At 41.1% G+C, this 20,855-nt stretch overlaps 2 protein-coding genes across 2 annotated transcripts; one reads left to right on the top strand and one right to left on the bottom strand.

Moving 5' to 3' along the window:
• The first annotated feature begins 995 nt into the window (after positions 1-995).
• On the top strand, positions 996-13,765 carry parn (poly(A)-specific ribonuclease (deadenylation nuclease)). Its single transcript, XM_084100342.1, has 26 exons — positions 996-1,129; positions 1,303-1,380; positions 1,500-1,579; positions 3,468-3,535; positions 3,615-3,696; positions 5,909-5,969; positions 6,038-6,200; positions 6,373-6,435; positions 6,524-6,562; positions 6,649-6,688; positions 6,768-6,848; positions 7,249-7,305; positions 9,173-9,250; positions 9,338-9,381; positions 9,460-9,502; positions 9,588-9,663; positions 9,748-9,858; positions 9,949-10,018; positions 10,164-10,219; positions 10,350-10,436; positions 10,518-10,592; positions 10,663-10,804; positions 10,905-11,011; positions 12,936-13,002; positions 13,076-13,191; positions 13,261-13,765. The coding sequence occupies exons 1-26, from the start codon at positions 1,111-1,113 to the stop codon at positions 13,308-13,310; spliced, it is 1,953 nt and encodes a 650-aa protein (XP_083956468.1). The 5' UTR covers positions 996-1,110; the 3' UTR covers positions 13,311-13,765.
• A 1,750-nt stretch (positions 13,766-15,515) lies between these two features.
• On the bottom strand, positions 15,516-20,353 carry LOC311069738 (urokinase plasminogen activator surface receptor-like). Its single transcript, XM_084093145.1, has 4 exons — positions 20,083-20,353; positions 19,496-19,627; positions 18,702-18,812; positions 15,516-16,648 (listed from the first exon to the last, which is right to left on the bottom strand). Exons 1-4 carry the CDS (start codon positions 20,294-20,296, stop codon positions 16,191-16,193), a joined length of 915 nt encoding a protein of 304 aa, XP_083949271.1. The 5' UTR covers positions 20,297-20,353; the 3' UTR covers positions 15,516-16,190.
• Between the last annotated feature and the right edge of the window lie 502 nt (positions 20,354-20,855).

Here is a 20,855-nt window from a genome sequence, read left to right as displayed (position 1 = left end):
TTACATGTTTTGAATGGTATTTTATTTTTTAAACAATAAATTAAAACAGTAGGCCTATTGTTTTATATATTTATACATTATATGTGTTTATTAAGTTTTTTTAATTATTATTATTGGAAGCAATGGTTCAATTGAGTTCTGAAAAGCTCATTAGCTTATTATTGTAAATGAGGAACCACATATCACTGGCATTTTCCGCGAAATCCGAACCCGACTGCTCAAATTATAAATCATGATTGATTACCATTTTGTGACACGGTGAGATTAACCATGTTGTCACAAATGTATAATGGCCCTTTTAATTAAAATAAATTAAAGAATAAAGGAATTTAAAAGAATAAAAATAGTAAACAACTGCAATAAAAAATAAAATAAGCACATTCACTCTTAATCTTACGCCTAATAATATGCCGAAAAGTGTTGATGTTTAAATTTTCTTGTCTCGTAAATCAGTAGAATTTCATTAGCCTACATGGATCGGGTTATTTTCAGTTCACAACTTTGACAAAGGGGTAGTTTGTATCATGTACTGTCGGTTATTGAACATTTCAGTGGACAAACAGTCAGATATTATGTTTATCTAACGCACCTTAAATCTTACCTCACACTCCTCGAACGCTACAGCGGGAGCGCGCTGGAGTAATGCGAACAGTGAAGCGCGCCTTCTTTAGTTTGATTATAAAACATATTAAATCACAAGACTCCTGCTCGATTAGATCATCATGGGGTTACTGAGTAAGATGGGTTTAAATAATAATTAGTCTATTGAAATAATCACTGTGTATTTTAAATGTAAATAAGAGTTGCGGTAACTCTGCGCTGAGCAGGATGAACCAATCACAGTCGCTCATGATTACTAATACTGGATAATTTCTATTAAACATTTTTTAAATCAAAAATCACTGGAACGGATTTTAATTTATAGCTTAAATGTGAATTAGTTGGATGAATGTATGAAAATAATTACAGTAGTCAGGCTCAGTGGGCCTCACAGCGCCCCCTGCAGGCACTGACAGGAACCGGAAGTGTAAGTGAGTGTTTCCGGCGGCCGGGGTTAAAGCGTCCAGTGTGTGTGTGTTTGTGTGTATTTCTATTTCGCTGCTTTAGAGGATGGAGGTCACGAGACAGAGTAAGACGATCAAATTATCAAAATGCATCAGTGTAAAACCTTACGCAGATCCACGGATAGACACGCACTCGCGAGCGCGCTAATGTGACGATGTGTGCGTGCGCGCGAGTGTATACTAGCGATGTGTTTATGAGTGTGTGTGTGTTGATGTGTGTTAATCTTGTATGGTGCAGATTTTAAGGAGGTTCTTCCAGAGGTGTGTAACGCGATTCAGGAGGCGGACTTCATCTCTATAGACGGAGAGTTCACAGGTCAGTGCTTCATAAGCGCGCGCGCGTGTGTGTCAATACTGTGTGTGTGTGTGTGTGTGTGTGTGTGTGTGTGTGTGTGTGTGTGTGTGTGTGTGTTAATGCTGTGTGTGTTATTGTAGGAATCAGTGATGGGCCGTCAGTCAGTGCTCTGACCAATGGACTAGACACACCGGAGGAGAGATACACCAAACTGAGGAAGGTATAGATCTCACACACACACACACACACACACTTGTTTCTGGTTTTTATATTCGTCCAATCTCATTTCGTACAGTCAAACCTGGTGCCATTTACTTCATTTATAAATGCCTTTAGTTTCTTTCCCTTTGTCTGGAGTTTGATTGACAGGCGATCTGACCAATCGCAGGGTTCGTACAAGGTGCTTAAAGTACTTGAATTTGACTTTTTTAAATTTGAGTCCTTGAAAACGGCCATATTTTTGAAGGAAATATGAATAAGATACAATCTTTTCACGTGAAATTAACGCTGCAGCCCGTCTGAGATATAGAGCTATTACACATGGCTCTCTGCATGATGTTAAAGGGTAACTAAACCCCTGGCCAGAGCCTGACTCCTCCCACTGGCAGTATTTGAGGAATGCTGGAGACGTCTCTATATTCATATTGTGCCGCTATGTGGAAAAATACAGCAAAATGCGCCGGCGCGACTCCAGTGACCCCAGAGGATTAACTTTAGCCTAGCCATAAATGTCTCTATAATAACACTCATCAAACTACAGAAGACAGAGAAAATCACTCGTTCTTCACTGAATAACTTCTGTAACTATATTTGTAATGTATATTTTATTTATAAACTGCAGTTATTTTACATTTGATTAGTTTTTGTTCCTGAAAACACTGTTTAGTTCACTCTTATTTCTTTAGTTGTGTCTATTTGTTGCGAATGCTAATTTGTTCTTTTTTAAAGGGGTCATATAATGTCATTTTTGTACAAGCTAATATGATTCTTTAGGGTCTAAATTAAAAGTTTGTAATATACTTTAATTAAAAATTCTCATTAGTATTGTAAGAAAACACTAATTTTACCTGGTCAAAAACAGCTCTGTTTTCAGCACGCCGTTTGAGTGCATGTGTCTTTAAATGATAATGAGCTTTGCTGACTCCGCCCCCCTGTTCTGTGCGTACACCGTTTGTAACACAATCACCATAACGCGTTGTTCATTATAAACATGGGATTATGAATTGTATTGAGAACGTCATAGAAAACATGCCGTAATGTACCCTGAGTGTAAAAATAGCCACATTCATCGTGAAGCGTGCAAGCTATTTGCAAAGATTAATATAAAGATTAATATAAAGGTCAATATAAAGGTCAATAAAACGTTACACTCACTTGTTCTTCTGGAGGTTCAGCAGGATTCATCAATATGATGCTGTGTTCGTTATTACACCCAAGAACAGAACACCACAATCGTTAGACGCCATTCTGCTCAGCACTCCAGCTATCAGCAATGAACGCGCCGGTCGGCACGTGCTATGATTGACAGCTCGCTCACGAGGGCGCGAGGGCGGGTCTGTGTTTGAAACGCTGCTGTCAATCAGCCATCGTGGGAGGGGCGTCGATATTTTGACGTCACAATATCGAACAGCTTGATTTGAGACAGGAGGAAACGTATAAGAAGATTTAAAAAAAATACTGGATGGATTTTTATCATTTTATGATGGTTGTGTACAGGCACTGCCAACACACATTTCAGTACAATCAACATTATATGACCCCTTTAATTACTGATATGTCTTTACTAATGCTCTACACATATATCAGTTCGGCTAGCTGTTCTTCTGTGGTGTTTATAAACCACAGGCCTCGTGTAAGTGTTCTTTAGCGTGTTCATTTCTGTTCGTGATATTCAGATACAATTACATGTTGTGCAATAACAATAAATGTGAATGATATCCACTTAAACTTTATTGGAATCGGTAACTCAAACGATACTAGTGAACATGCGCTGTGGTGTGTGATGATGCGTTTCCTCCTCCTGATGTTCATTGGCTGCTGTGACTAGACTCGAGACTCGCTGCTGTCGCTCCTGGTGTTTCACTCCGTGTGTCTCCTCTCTCCTCCAGCACTCCATGAACTTCCTGCTCTTCCAGTTCGGCATCTGCACCTTCAGATACGAGCAGAACCAGTCCACGTGAGCCGGCTCTTCCTCCTCAGCGTTATCGCTCTGTGAGTGTGTGTGTGTGTGTGACTGTGTGTGTGTCGTCCCGCAGGTACATCACGAAAGCCTTCAACTTCTACATCTTCCCCAAGCCCTTCAGCCGCACGTCTCCAGACATCAAGTTCATCTGTCAGGTGAGAGAGCCGTGCTGTCGCTCGCCCTCCTCAGGCCACGCCCTCCTCAGGCCACGCCCTCCTCAGGCCACGCCCTCCCCACTCCTGATACGCCTGGAAGCGCAGGGTTTGGTACTAGCGTTTACGTGTGGATGAGAAACTTACTGTGCGCGTGTAACCCCTCACTAAAGCTGGTACAGACGGAACAATAATAACGTTATCGTGCAGTTCTTCTGACAGGATCACTTTATTTAGTGCAGCATCTCTGCACTCACTGATGCGTCTCAGTCACCGTCATGTGTTTGCTCTTAAAGGAGCACGCCGACTCTCTGGGGCTTTACCTTATTCCCCGTATCCCCAGAGTTAGATGAGTCCACACACACCCTTCTCATCTCCGTGCGTGCCGTAACCCTGTCTGACGCACCCACCGCTAGCCTAGCTTAGCACAAAGACTGGAGGTAAACGGCTCCAGCTAGCATACTGCGCCCAATAAGTGACAAAATGATGCCAACATTTTCCTATTTACATGTTGAACAGCCTACCGAAGTTAATAAAGTTGTACCGGCAAGTGTGTGTGTTCAGTGCTGTTCAGGAGTGTCACGAGTCACCACAGCGATCCACTAACCGCTTGCGCTTCTGTGGTAAACCGTAACCTACAGCTCCTGCACTGGAGTCAAGCGGCGGCAGCTTGTTTAAGGCAAAGGCGAAAATCATTCTAACTAATATATCCTTTTATTGAAACTATGGCTTTGACTTTTGCCCAAAAATCATATTCGAAGTTTTATTAATATTAGAATATATTCTACTATTTATTAATATTTTGACCATTAAATGCCTTCAGTAAGACCTATATTGTTATCAAATTTAAGTTGTATCATGTTCTGTCCACCAGAGGGCGGTGTATCACTCAATGTCAACAGGCAAGCAATGATGTTTTCAGAAGAAAAAACAGTGTCACGACTTTTTTTATTTTTTTATTTTATATTATTTATCATCAGACCCTAGAAACATAAACCGTATGCACAGCAATATGTGATCGTAACAGATTGTTTCGTTTGCATATGCTGCCAGCCAGCCATTACTGACACATTGTTTAGCGATCTGACAGCAACTACCAAGAGAACAAGGCACTTGAGAATCGCATTTGTAAATCGGCGTCGAGATGCATTCCCCTCCCCAATCCCGATCAGTGATGTAGATTAAACGCTTCGAGCTGCAGCGCTATATCCCCAACAGCCACACATGTAGCCTAGGCTAGATTACACCTCGCCATTAAGGGCTTAGTCTACTGGCCGGCCGTGAGAAGACGCCTGTGGGAGAGACAAAACCAAAACCAAAACCAGTCCGTGGCGGTGGTTTCGCTATCCGGCCGCTCAGTCTATAAACCACACTCACGAATTCTCAAACTGTTCCCAGGGTTTAATAAACCGTGCCCACGAGTTTCTAATCCGTGCTCTCAGACCTGTAAACCGTGCCTTCAGTTTCTGCAATCTGCACCCACAAACTCATAACCCGTGCCCACGCTTTCACAGTCCGTTCCCACGTTTTAGAAGAACACGTTGTTAACGAATCTTATTGTATATTGCTTTATTGTGTATTAAAGTGGAATACATCAAATTGTCTTAACCTCGTCTGCATGCTTAAAGTGATTCTCAAGTGTAGCGGGTATGGGGTGGAATATACGACTGAATATGAATGACGTGCATCAAGTTTTGGACAAAAGCGTCTTCTAAATATGTAGCCTAAAATGTTAATAATAATAATAATAATAATAATAATAATAATAAAATAAATATTAAAAGCGTGATAAGTCACGAAAGGGAACTGAATTATACACATTTTCTCTCTCTGCCAGTTTAGGGTACCTCGCCCAACCCTCTTCAGATGTGTCCACTTTGGGGAGCATTTTCAAAAAGCTTTGTTTTCATTAATAAAAACGGCGTCAGTGTCGACTGAAGGTCTAAACGGAGAGAAAAAGATGCGCTTTTAAACGAAAACGTATTAGTGTGGACAAGGCCTGATTTATTCATTTTTATTTTTTCATTAACAAAAACACCCACTCGTGATCTGACTCCTCCCCTTCCGGTTCCGCACACTCGTGATCTGACTCCTCCCCTTCCGGTTCCGCCCACTCGTGATCTGACTCCTCCCCTTCCTGTTCTCCTGCTCGTGATCGGACTCCTTCCTGTTATGTCCGTTCGTGATCTGACTCCTCCCCTTCCTGTTCCTCTAGAGCTCCAGCATTGACTTCCTGGCCAGCCAGGGCTTCGACTTCAACAAGGTCTTCCGCAGTGGTACGTGATCTCACTTCCTGTCATGTGACTGCTGTGTGTGTGAGTGACTGACAGGTGTGTTGCCGTAGGGATCGCGTACCTGACGCGGGAGGAGGAGTCTCAGCTGAGGGAGCAATATGAGGAGAGGCGGGGCCAGATGAATGGGGCGGGGCCTGTGTCGTACACACCCCCCTCTGGAGGAGGAGCCTGCAGCGTGCCTGAGGACCAGAGAGACTTCATCAGGAGCGTGGAGTGAGTACACACACACACACACACACACACACACTCTTACCAGCTCACACTTTCACACACTCGCACTCACATAGACGAGTGCACACACAATCACTCACACACTTGCTCTCACACACTCTTGCTCTCACACACTCACTCACTCACTCACTCACATTCATGTGTGTGTGTTCAGGCAGAAGGTGGACTCTCTCCTGAGCAGCTCTGATCAGACGCTGGATCTGGAGCCCTGCACCGGGTCAGACTCTCTCATTATAATCCTGTACAACAGATCTCCTCTAAATATGAGTGTTCACACCCTCTCTCTCTCTGTGTGTGTGTGTCAGGTTTCAGAGGAAGCTCATCTATCAGACGCTCAATTCAAAGTAAGTGTGTGTGTGTGTTTGTGTGTGTGTGTGTGCGTGATGATCTGCTCAGTGTCTCCGCTCATCTGGTGCTGCTGGTGTTTCAGGTTTCCTAAACTTCATGTGGAGACGCTGGAGACGGAGAAGGTACAAACACACTCATACAAACACACAACATTATAGCAATAAACAAACTCTCATACACTGTGTGTGTGTGTGTTTTCAGAAGGAGCGTTTCATCCAGATCAGTAAAGTGGATGATGAGGAGAGGAGGAGGAGAGAGCAGCAGAAACAGCAGAGGGAGCAGGTGTGTGTGTGTAAACACTCTTACGCTATCACACACACTTACTCTCTCACACACACAATCTCTCTCTCACATGTGCACACTCTCACACACACACACGTGCACACTCTCACACACACAATCTCTCACACACACACGTGCACACTCTCACACACACAATCTCTCACACACACAATCTCTCACATACACATGTGGACACGCTCACACACACTCTTACTCTCACACACTTTTACTCTCTCTCACACACTCTTACTCTCTCTCACACACACATTATCTCACACACGTGCACACTCAGACTCTCACACACACACACATCATGTACTGATGGACTGCCTGTGTCACATGACCTCTGACTTGACCTTCATGACATCATCAGCTGGTTCTCCTCATTGATCTGTTGCAGGAAGAGCTGAACGACGCCGTGGGTTTCTCCAGGGTTATCAGAGCCATCTCCAAATCTGTGAGTCCTGCAAACACACAACTCATAATAATAATAATAATAATAATAATAATAATAATAATAATAATAATTGCAATGTTCTTGGCCACTTCTGATCTGTGTCCTGCCAATAGATTTTCTTTATAGGATACAAACAAAAATCTACTTTTCTTCAATGCTAAATTTTCTTTTCATAAAAACAAGTAAAAAATCAGTAATAATCAAATTGCAAACAGCACAAATAACTGCGGTAGAGCAGAGATGTGGAATAAACACACGTGTTTGAGGTGTGTGTGTGTGCAGTATATTCAGCTGAGAGACACTACAGACACAATCACATGTGGAATAACACTGGACAGGCTTCATTAAAATTAAATGCAGATTAATGCTCACTAGGGCTGCAACAAACCATTATTTTGAGAATCGATTAATCTAACGATCATTAGAACGATTAATCGACGATTATTTCGCTGACTAATCAGTAAGTTTGGAACGATTATTCAGCTTTTTCAATTATATTATAAGCATAACTTTATTCAATAATAATATAAAAAAAGGAAATCACTTCAGCTTTTGAAATGGTTGTTTTAATGAACTTTGAGCAGCTAAACAGGTCATTCTCTTTAAGTTTTCAGATTTCTGTCCAGCTCAAATCACACACACATGCTCTCGAAGCATTGGTTAAATATTCTCTTCTCTTTCAATAGAAAAAAAATTATCAGCTGCATTACAGACAAACTTAAACTGCAAACAATTATAAGAATACATTTTTTTTTTTTTAAATTGACATGACAATTGAGCAGAGCTGACAGAGACACTCATTCACCTTTTAATTTAAATTTACAGTATAAAAAATTAACTGACATGATATTCTTCATAACATCTTTTGTAAGTCTTCATGAATATGGAACAGAATACAGGCGAGTGATGAGACTGTAATGCCTAATAGTGTTACAGTAATAAAAACAGCCCTGACTCCTAAGCTCGATCAAGCTTTATTCTATGCAAAAATAAATCATCACATTACTGTAATTATATTATTATTGCTATTATTAGTAGTATTGCATTGTCTAATAAAGAGATTTACTGCTAGTTATTTAGCTCCAGCTGGAGAACACTCACCTCTCACCGGCTCGTCTTGTTTCCTCTTTAAGGAAAAGGTGTGTTTTCTTCTACCGCAATAGCGTTTGTAACGGCTGCATTACTCTCTAGCGCTACAGCGCCGTAGTGGTCAAATCGCGATATTGCAGACCCTTACATTCGGTCACGTGAGATCAAACGAATACTCAACAACAAGATATTTTATCGACAATTTTTTATTGTCGACAATGTCGACTAATCGTTTCAGCCCTAATGCTCACAATTAAAGTTACAGAAGTTATTCAGTAAAGAGCAGAGCGATGAACATGACAGACGCAGCAGAATATTATATATAGATATGGATATTAGTGCTGTCTGTTAAACGCGTTATTAACTGCGTTAACGCAAACCAATTTTAACAGCGTCAAATCGGCGTAATCTTTTTTTTATCGCAAGATTAATGTTGTTTTTGGCCTAGCAAACTTTGTAGTTTTTTTTTTCACGTGCTGTTAAATATTAGGCTACTGTCCCTTTAAGAGTGTATGATCACAGATAAACACACTGACACGCATGCGTCATCTTCCTCAGCCACTCGTTTAACTGAAGACTCGGTGCATCTCTGTTCATTATTATTAAATGATTAAGTATTATTTCTAATAATTCAGTAATTAATCTGGAATCTTGTTTTGAATGAGGCTCATTAATATTCATAGCATTCTGATCTTCCTTAAAGCTGTGCCAGAGGAGCTGAACCTCATAACGTGTGTGTGTGTGTGTGTGTGTGTGTGTGTGTGTGTGTGTGTGTCAGGGTAAGCTGGTGGTGGGCCACAACATGCTGCTGGACGTCATGCACACCATCCATCAGTTCTGCGCGCCGCTGCCCGAGGTAACGTGACCCGGCACTGGAGGATTGTGGGATTGAGTGACGGATGGCCGTCTGATGAGGTGTGTGTGTGTGTGTGTTTGTTTGCAGGAGCTGGAGGACTTTAAGGAGGTGGCCATGTCTGTGTTTCCCAGGTAAACTGATCACATGATCATCACTGGTGTGTCTGCTAGTGTGTGTGTGTGTGTTTGCTCACGGTCTGTGTGTTTCAGGCTGTTGGACACCAAGCTGATGGCATCCACGCAGCCCTTCAAGGTGCGTTGTGTGTGTGTGTGTGTGTGTGTTGGGTCATGATCCGGAGCCGCTGTGTGTGTGTGTTTAATAAGTGTTTGTGTGGCAGGAGATCATCGGCAACACGTCACTGGCTGAACTGCACAAACAGCTGAGAGAGAAACCCTTCAGATCGCCCGTCACTGGTACACACACACTTACACGCATACACACTCACTCACTCACTCACTCACTCACACACACACTCACTCTTCTCCGTGTGTGTTCAGAGTGTCCTGAAGGCCTCAGGAGTTACGACACCTCCACAGAGCAGCTTCATGAAGCCGGTTACGACGCCTTCATCACTGGACTGTGCTTCATCTCCATGGCAAACTACCTGGGTGAGTGTGTGTGTGTGTGTGTGTCAGAAGCTTCAGATCACCTCATCCAATCAGAACTGTCAGTAATCAGTAATGCTGGTCTGTTCTCAGGGACTTTCCTCACTCCTCCAAAGAGTCACATCTCCGCTCGCTCCAAACTCATAGAGCCCTTCTACAACAAGTGAGACACACACTCACTCACTCACTCACTCACTCACTCACTCACTCACTCACACACACACACACACACACACACACACACACACACACACACTCACACACACTCTTATCTAATCTTGGTCTGATTTAGTTCATGTGTTTTCCAGATTATTCCTGATGAGGGTGATTGACATTCCCTACCTGAACATGAGTGGCCCAGACTGTAAGAACACATGCACACACACACACACACACACACACACACACACACACACACACACACACACACACACACACACACACACACACATATCTACCTGTGTGTCTCTTTACCTGTGTATCTGTCCATCTAGTGCAGCCCAAGAGAGATCACGTGCTGTACGTCACGTTCCCTAAAGAGTGGAAGACCAGTGACCTGTACCAGCTCTTCAGCGCCTTCGGTAACACACTCACACACTAACGCACACAAACACACACTTACTGTGACAGGTGTGTGCTGATCTGTGTCTATCGTGTCTCAGGTAACATCCAGGTGTCGTGGATCGACGACACGTCAGCGTTCGTGTCCCTCAGTCAGACGGAGCAGGTTCAGATCGGTAAGAGGCTCGGAGACGCTTGTGTGTGTGTGTGTGTGTGGCGCTCATGTCCTGACGTGTGTGTATGCAGCCATGAACACCAGCCGGTACGCGGAGAGCTACCGCATCCAGACGTACGCGGAGTACCTGCAGGGCCGGCAGAAGAACACCTCCAGCAGGAGATGGGCCGCAGACGGGTGGGCCGACACGCCCTACACTGGAGATGCCAGCCGGTGAGTGTGTGTGTGACCCTACACTGCAGACACCAGCTTGTGTGTGTGTGACACTGAGCACTGGGACAGCAGTCATGTGACCCTGTGTGTGTGTGTTCAGGCTGCACGCGGTCAAGAGGAGCATCAGTCCGTCTCTAGAGGAGCAGAATCATTATTCTGACAGCAGCTGGACACACTACAGCAGCGGCAAGAAGATGAAGACTGACGGTGTGTGTGTGTCATTCACAACGACATCACTATAACACCACCACAAACTATAACAACAATGATCAACGATAGCTAACAATAATCACTATTAGCATCCACAACAACAAACGATAATAACAATGATCACTGTATTGGTGTCCACAACGATGATTACTATAATGGTAACGATCACTTTATTATCATCCACGACAACTTACGATAATTGTAATTATCACTGTATTATAGTCCACAACAACAAACAATAATACAGCTGTAAGCAGCAATTATCGGGCCAAGCGCAAACAAGACGATAGGACATGCCAACCTGGCTGGGAGTGTCAGAATTAAAGACATTTTAAGAAGACTTAAGGCAAAATGGCTGAATAATCATATATACAGTCACTAATAATATGATTTAACGGTTTATCACGTTCGACCAATAGGTGCCGCAGTTACGAAATTGATGTGATGTGGTCAGAGTGAGGTGACGATACATACAAAGTTTGTTTTCAATGTCAAGGCATTGCAGAGATGCAGCGTAAGATTCAGTTTGGCATCATGCCTCAACTTTGTCGCTGCAGTTTCCAAAAATGGTTGCGTCAATCAACAAGATCCATAACTTTATGTCCCCACAATAAAATCCCATTTTGGTGAAAATCGGGCAAACCGTCTACGAGTAGATTGAAAAAGTAGGTATTTGAATGAAAATCAAGATGGCGGACAGGAAGTTTTGCAAAATATGGCAAACTTGGTATCCATGTTCTCGACATGACCCAAGAGATCTAGTAATACCAGTTTCATTGCAATAGGCTAATTTAAAACTTATTAGCATTTTCATTATAATTTTTGACCCAAAGGTGGCGCTGCCCCGAAACATTTTGAATACTTTCAGGGCATCGTGCTCATGACCCATACCAAGTTTCATAACAATGCGTTCTTAAAATACAGCATTTTAGCACAAAATTCAAAATGGCCGACAGCCAAAATGGCCGATATGGTAAAATTGGATAGCAGTCGACTCAGCATGTTGCCCTGAATCTAACGAGACCACTTTTATGATTTTTGGACAAACCGTTCAGAAGTAATAAGCATAAATACCCATTTTTCGTATATCCGGACCAGTAGATGGCGCTGCGCCGAAACGCAGCATGTAGCCGCAGGTCATGCTTGTGATGACATGTACCAAGTTTGGTCTGAATATGATAAAGCGTTGCAGAGATACAGGCTTACGTCTTTTCACAAGCGCTACGTAAAATTAGTTTGCGCGGTATTCGAGAACGGTTTGACGAATCATGAATTCCATGGTCTGAAGATGATCTGGTTAAATTTTCGTGAAAATCGGAGCAATGGCCTAGGAGTTTGAAAAAGTTGATTTTACGGAGAACTCAAAATGGCGGTCATTTTCATGACAGGAAATGACATCATAGGGTGCAATCGAATCGGCTTGAGCTCAGGAACCAGGGTCAATTTTGTTTCTAGCCCTTATGGTTCAAAATATAAGGCGTTTATGCTAATACATTCAAATCAAATCAAGTATATTTGTATAGCGCTTTTCACAATACAGATTGTATCAAAGCAGCTTCACAGTATTAAAATAAAATAATACAACAAAGTTATATTAGCTTAAATGCCTTCGGTGCTTGGCCCCTAATTAGTGTCCACAAGCGCACAATATCACTCTTATTAGCGCTGCAGTTTTGTCATCTGCTGCTCCAACTGTTCGAGCTCTTTGACAGCCAATCAGAATCCATCCTGCTTTAACGTTTTTATCGCTCATTAGCTGGAGAACTTCCTTCTGAACGCGTTTCCGCTGATATCGTTCCTCTTCTCGTTATAGCTCTGCGGTGGACCTTGGTATTCTCTTGAGTTAGAGTGATTATTAAACCTTTTCAAACATGTTTATTTGGTTAACCTGAGACGTCTCGTTTCTCTGCCGGTGTCACAGGAGGCTCCTCACAGACGTATGTTAATGTCGCTGACTCCGAGGCGTCCTGTGATTGGCCCAGACTGCAGTAAGTGCCCCGCCCCTTTAACTCACTCAGATGATGTCATGACCCATGTTCTGATTGGCTGCTGTTTGTTCAGGCCTGAAGGCGGAGCCTCTGTGAGCCCAGTGCATGAGGAGGCGGAGCCTGAGAAGGCCTCGGCCAATCAGAGTCAAGGTAAACGGAGCCGCAAGCACAAGAAGAGGAACTCAGACGGTGAGCGTTGTTCTCGAGGTTTGCTCTGGTCCGCTGAGCACGAGCGTTGACGTGTTTTCTCTCCCGCAGCTTCTGAAACGACACCGCCAACGCTCTTCGACGTCCCTAAGGTCTGGTAGCGAGAGCTCAGCGGCCAATCGGGAGCCTCGCTCAGCCCAGGCGTGTCCGACAGCCAATCAGAAGACTGCACTTTGTGACTGTGACCTCCCGTGACCTCTCCTTACGTGGCCGAAGTTCAGAGCGTTTTAAAGGTGCTGGAGTTACTGAGCCATTTACTGTCAGAGAGAGAGTGTGTGTGTGTGTGTGTGTGAGTATTTTACCGCGGTTTCCCAGAGCGTTCCCTCATTTTAAATGTTGACATGTCCTGCAATGTTTATTTATTCCTCGAGAGGGTTCCTTCGTCTTTAGTTCCTTCAGATTATCAGTGAGAAGAAAAAAAAAAGAAGAAATGAAACGTGTCAAAGATTGCTAATGATGTCATCACGAATGTCCTGTTCATATCCTTGTATTTTTTGTATGAAATGTTCAAATGGTCCCTTTTCCAGGGAAGATGAAATTAAAGTCTTTCTTAGTACGTCTGTGTCGGGCTGTTCATTCAAACATGTGATCCAGATCATTCTGATGATGTTCAATCATTCTCAGTGTTCACAGTCTGACATGAACATGATTCTTCATCTCAGAGTCATGATGACACAGGGGTCCAAAACTAATGCACTCCATGTGAACACAAGACCAGCGCAAGATTGATCATCTGATTCGGATCAGACACTCTGACCATCAGAAGCTGATCTTGCTTGTGTATTCATCTCATTTATTCTTTAAATCTGTCATTTTGTATTATAAATATTATGTTTTGTTTTTTAAAGAGTCTCTGCCTAAAGAATAAATTGTTTTCCTGTGTCAGTGGCTCCAAGTATAATAAGCTTTAGCATTAGGCTAGATGCTAGTCATCAAGCAAGTGTGATCTGTTCCTCAAATGATGCTGATCTTCTGTGGGAATAAACTTCTTGTAGTGGATGTAAGAAGTCTGTTTCAAGTATACTTGGTGTAAAGAATCACATTATGAGCATGATGTTACACAACTAAAAGTGGCCTAGACATTATTTTAACTACTTAAAGGTACACTGTACCCTTTTTTTGTGAAGAATTTACAAAATATAAAGTCAATCCTGCCTAGATGTCACATCTAAGATGTGTGTTTGCCTTACCCTGTGTGAGTCCTACTGCCAGTCTTGTCCTCTAGATGTCACCACCTTCATTACTTTGCTCATGTTGAGCGCTGTAGATCTCCGTTAAATATTCACGCAAATAAACGTCGTTTTAACGGCTCGCTCAGTTTAACGGCAGCGCGAGTGAACCGATAATCATCCTCTTTACTCGGTTACAGCACGAATGATCGAAGGTATGTAGTAGGATGCAGAATATAGTTTAATAAATGTCTCGCGAAATCGCCTAATCAGTGTTTCAATCGACGAAACGCGTCACTTTTACCTCAGGAAAGTTAAAGGCATTAATGCTAAATCTACAGGAGTCTTTCCTTTATCTCCGCTTTGTTACCCGTTCATGATGTCTTAAATGTGTGATGTAACGTTAGGCTTAATATGTTGATAGCCAGCCAACATTTAATGCTGTTATATTTACAAAAGGGTTAGCCTATTTAGACGAAAACTGAGACTTCCTTTTTTCATTAACACTCTAAAATTAAAATTGTGCTTCTGTGTCAAAGTGACTTTATCAAGTCTACTATTGTGAATTATTTTCAGTATTTTGCTAGCTATATTCAGAGTCTCCGTTTACTCGTTTAGGGAGTTATGATGGCTCTTTAACTGGCCTCATGTGCAATTTAAATGATTTGTAAGAAACAATCTAAAAAAGTAATGGAATTTGATAGTTTGGGCTGCTGTTAATTTTAACTTTTAATATTATGAGTAGCCTATCAACTTGAGAGGGATGTATAGTTTACAGCATTGGGTGAGTGAGTTTTTACCTCAAGAAGAACTGAAATGTACAGCTTTACAAATGAATCAATACTGAATCAGTTCAATTTAAGAATTGAATTGAAATCTCATCATATGATGGAAATTACATACACTTTGTAGCTAGTTACACACATAAAATATATTGTATAAAATAACAGAAAAAAGCATATTGCTGCTTATCATATCTGATTATTTCTCTTTTTGCCTTAGTGATTGTAACTAAACGGTAAAAGTCTGAGCATGGTGGAAATGCAAATATTAATGCAAACTCATGAAAAAAACAAAAACAAGACATGTTTCCTGCTTTGAATAATTTTTTTAAAAAAATCATCACGCATGTTTCTTCTGAATGTGAACATGATTTATTCATTTTTGGACATAGACATATATTTTTTTATTTCTGCATTATGTCTTTTGGACTTCTTTACAGCATGATAAAATGTCAGAATGCTGACAAACTTTCTCCAAAGATAGTATAGCACACATATAAGCTATTTACAGTCAAACCAAGATTTATTCAGACACCTTCAACATTCCTCACATTATCACAGTTTATTCGATATAGTTTAGAAAATGGTAATAAAATATGAGCAGAACTCAGTTGATATTTGACTGGTTTTGTCCGTCCTTCTGTTAGACTGTCTCACACATGAATTATGTTGAATATCTGTCAGCTGTTAAATTTAACTACACAATTAGATAACACCAGTTTAGCTCAACCAATCACCAAGCAATGCTTCATTGTGTTCAGTCTGTGTGTAAAAAGAGCATTAGCAATTAAAGAAAACACACTTCAGCAAAACATAATCAGCTCAAAGTGTCCGAATCATTTTTGGTCCCAAATTATTAGTCACTTTATGAAGAATTTGGGGTATAATATGTCACAGTTTGCTTTATTTTGCTGTCCTCACTTACATAAATGAACTATAGTGTCCTGATCACACTAGTGGAAAAATATCAAAAATAACATCTGGTATCTGATTCATTTTTGGTTTGACTGTATATATTCAGTAGGGTGTCTCACTGTAGAATCAGTGCAGCAGGAAGTAGGAGAGCAGAGAACAGGAAGCTGTGGGTGACGCTCTTAGCACCGTTATACGGGGACCTCTGGGTGTCACTCTTAGCACCCTCATTCATGGCCCTATAGGAGTCACTCTTCTTAGCACCCTCATTCATGGCCCTATAGGAGTCACTCTTCTTAGCACCCTCATTCATGGCCCTATAGGTGTCACTCTTCTTAGCACCCTCATACGGGATCTGGGGGACGCTCTTCACACTGTCATACGTGAAGCCCTGGATGACACTTAGGTTGAGACTCTTATCAGCGTTATACATGGCGCCCGGAGTGAGGCCCTTGTCACCGTTACACAGGTTCCCCTCACAACACGAGAGGTCCTGAATAAATGAACATTTTAGGAGACCACAAAAAGATTTAGTGATACAGCCTTTTACAAGCGTTGGCGTGCCACTGTTGGTCACTGGTGAAAAGAAAGAAAGCAAAGGTTAGTCAGTCTGAGTTGGTATATGTATCAAAAAAGTTTCATACGTTTAAAAATATTTGGGATGCACTGATATGAACATTTTGGCCGATACCGAAAACCGATAATTCTTTAAATTTGAAAGGCGATAACCGATATATTGGCCGATACCGAAAACCGATAATTCTTTAAATTTGAAAGCCGATAACCGATATATTGGCCGATACCGAAAACCGATAATTCTTTAAATTTGAAAGCCGATAACCGATATATTGGCCGATACCGAAAACCGATAATTATTTATATTTGAAAGCCGATAACCGATATATTGGCCGATACCGAAAACCGATAATTATTTATATTGGAAAGCCGATAACCGATATATATTGGCCGATAAATCTAAATCCAAATCCAAAATTTTTATATATCTTTTTGAGAGCCTGATTACAAAAACAAAGTCTCACCATCAAAAGCACACAATCATAATTAGGGCTGGGCAAAAAAATCGATTTTTCTGTTAATCGTTTTTTAAAATGTGGTCGATTCAAAATCGATTCTCAAACGCCAAGAATCGATTTTTTTCCATCTTTATTTATCTATTACCCAAGTATTAGTTTTCCTCCACTGTTCATAGGCTTGCAAACTCCATTTTATAGCTAATGCTGTGAGATTTTATGTTAGTTTTATCTAAATCATAAAATAACCTCATCTAGTGCTGAACGTTTAATCATATCGCAATCGCAATGTCAAGATACGCAATTAGGCTATCTGACGCAAAATGCTGCAATTTGATATGAAATAAACAAATTTGGGCTTTTAACGCAATTAATGCAGCATCTGTTAATTTTTTGTCATACTTTGGCTAGTGTTACATGTATTCATGTAACACTAGCTCTTATTCATGGAAATGCTTTTAAACTATTCATGCGCGACAAGACAAAAAAGTGCTCGCTGCCTGTGAATGTCGTGACTGTGACAGAAAAACTTGCGATGATATCGTGCGTGCGCACAAGACAGCCCAGAATAGAGTTATCTTTCGCGCTTAAACGAACAATAAGACACACAATTATGCCAAAATGTCTTTTTGTTGAGTATCTTCATAACATAAGAGCAGTCTTATGATGAACGTGAAGAGTGGTGACTCGCGAGTCAGAGAATGAGGTGCGTGTGAGATCCGCGTCTCTGTCAACAGCGGCTGGTCTTAAAGGGACAGTACACAGTAGCTACTAATTATCTCTGTCGTTAAAGTTAATCAAAGAACAAAGGGAACAGACAAAAACACTCACTGCTCTTGACTAAAGAACTTTTGTAACTTTGATTAGTCTATATATAATTTATAATTAATGCAGCACAGACTGTTTGATAACTTTATTCAATTTCTGTATATGGCCTAGCTGTTAGACAGAAAGGGCACACTTTTCAGCATCAATTTTTCATCTTGCATCAAAATCCTGTCTATTCATTGTATGCATTTGAAATATAGAGTTGGGTTCTGTTTTAATTGTACCCAATTGTACCTAAAATAAAAAGAGTTTAATATACAGGTTTGTAGCTCTTAATTTATTTTTTATTAATTAAACACTTGAAAACTTATGTTCACTTTTCTTTTCTTTTACTTTTTTAATAAATATAGGATTTGTATTAAATATTCATTGAGTCGAATCGAAATCTAATTTAGAATCAAAAAATAGAATCGAGAATCGAAATCGAAATCGAATCGAATTGTAACATCTGAATCGATACCCAGCGCTAATCATAATGTTCTCATTATAATTATATGTAGCCGATCGATAGGACAGACTGTTGCACTGAACTGTGTTTTCCTTTTATGAAGTGATTTCAATCATATTTGAAGCTCAAAGCCATCAAGTTGAACAGTGAGCATCTGAAGCGTCTCAGCTGGAGGAAATCATACATTATTTATCGACTTTAATATATCAGACATATTTTCTTATCTGGCTGATAACGATAACATTAAAAATGAACAAATATCGTCCGCTACTGATCTGGTGGCCGATATATGGTGCATCCCTGACTGAGTTTACTGTCTCACGAGTGGCTGTGATGCAGCTGTCTTCAGTCCCGGCACAGCTCACGATGTTCGAGCAACTCTGGCCATCACAGTAATAACACTTCCTTCCGTTGGGAGCGGTAAATCTGGGATCTACCGGAGGAAAACTTTCATTATCTCAAACAATATAACATCTAATCAAAATAACACTGCTTTAGTTGCTCTGATTCCTGATCGATTCTGTCCCATCCTATGTTTTCTTCTGGACAGTGAGATGAGTGTTGGCTGTAAGGGTTCTTGCACACCGAGTACCACATTTTCATGTGTTTTTTCGTATTCGTCATTCGTAATGAATCCGTTGCGGAGGGGAAATAAAAAAATCGCTAAACAATACAAAATGGAGTCTTGAAAAAGATTTTGTCGTAGGCTACTTTCTCTTCTTAAAAAGAGATGTGTCCATCCAATCCTGAGATAGAGAGGAATAAGGGGAGTTCACTGCGGGATTATCCCGAGAGATTCATTGTTTACTTCAGGGTGTCAGAGGCTCAGTTTGATGCTCTGCTAGCAATACTGGAGACACGTATTAAAAACAAGACCACCAATTTCATTGAACCAATTGATCTTGAACAGTTCTGGATTTAGGCGTTCGCTTGTACGGTGGCTCTGAATGGTCAAAACACCTCTCAAATTGCTTGCCTCGGATGCGAAAAACGCAGAAAATTTAACCCGGTCTGAATTTATTTATGACAGACGAAAGTTTCATAGGCAGTGTGTGTAAACGAGATCGACTCGGTGTGCAAGGACCTTAATGAAGACTGGGCAGGAAAGCACAATACCTGGAGCGTCTCTGACGTTACAGAAGTCGGTGTCGCAGCAGGAGAAAGCCGTCTTCGTTATGCCAAAGTTCATGGAACCATTTTGACAGTCATCAATACACTCCTCTTTCGGCATTTTCAAACTAGATCCACCTAAAAACATGAATGATTCGGGAGAGAGTAGTTAAACTGCACAGTGTTTGGATGGGGAATGTGTTTATGAATATGTGTCACATTAGAAAGGAGCAGTGAGAGTTAAAAAAGAACCATAACAGCAACAGCAACAATTTTTTTTAACTTAACTATCTGAGAGAAAGTTAATTAATAGCTGAATATTCTGTGATTGAATTGAATTTCTGCCAGAAAATAAGCAGCAGTTCTGTGTAAGTTACATATATCGCTGTTTCAGCACCACTACATTATATCAGAAGAGAAAAGACCAAATGTTGCATTTTTCTAATTTCAAACATTTTTTAATACTAAATTGTATCATTACTTTAACTATCTGAGAGAAAGCTAATTAAATAGCAGAATGAATTTGTTAATTTCCACCAGAAAATAAGTAGCATTCAAATATAATACATTTCAGTCCATCTCGTTGAACTTACCGATTTCCAGTACGGTAGCCGAACTCATGCACTTGGAGAATCCACTGGGACACATCACTGGTTTTCTCGGACAGTAATTCCCCACGCCTTTGCACTCGTAGCACAAGTGAGAGTGCTGAAATGAGCTGTATTTGTGCTCAGGTTTACCACAAGCTTGACTGGTCTTCAAACCCGCAGTGAGTAGAGTAAAGAGAAGGAGAAGTGAGGCGTTCATCTCTGATCAGGAGCGCAGTGAAGCTACTGAAGGACTGTGAGATCTCCGCCTGTTTTATGGCTGATCAGAAGGGGTGGGTCTTCATGAGAACACGACTGTTCAACAGGAGGATGGGCAATAACAAAACAAGCCTTTATGAAAAATGAACTTTAGTTTGTATTATTTACTTGCCAGTATATGTCAAAGTGAAGCTTAATAAGAAAGTCAATCTTTCTATCTGTAAGGAATATAGGTGTGCTGACGCCAACATGTGAACTGTCGGCAACAAACGATAGAATTTGTCACAAGAAAATTATCATTTTCAATTAACCTTTTAACTACGAACTGTCAACGTTCTTAACCAGTAACGTCAAATTAATTTATGCTTTAGGATTGAAGACATTAAGCGTTCAGCTGCTCAGCTACAGCATCAAACTCGCACCAACCCTTCAGAACCAGGAAACTGATGAAGGTCCAGGCTGGTTTATCTCCACCATAGTCTAGAGATATTCACCTGTACATTCAGCCTACAGGACACATATATAGGGCTGTAGTCAAGACCACCTTTGTCAAGTCCAAG

This window comes from Abramis brama (assembly GCF_963993115.1).
Source record: "Abramis brama genome assembly, chromosome: 2".
NCBI classification, from domain to species: domain Eukaryota; kingdom Metazoa; phylum Chordata; class Actinopteri; order Cypriniformes; family Leuciscidae; genus Abramis; species Abramis brama.
Note: the sequence above shows the minus strand (reverse complement) of the source record. Positions and strands in the feature narration are given on the sequence as shown.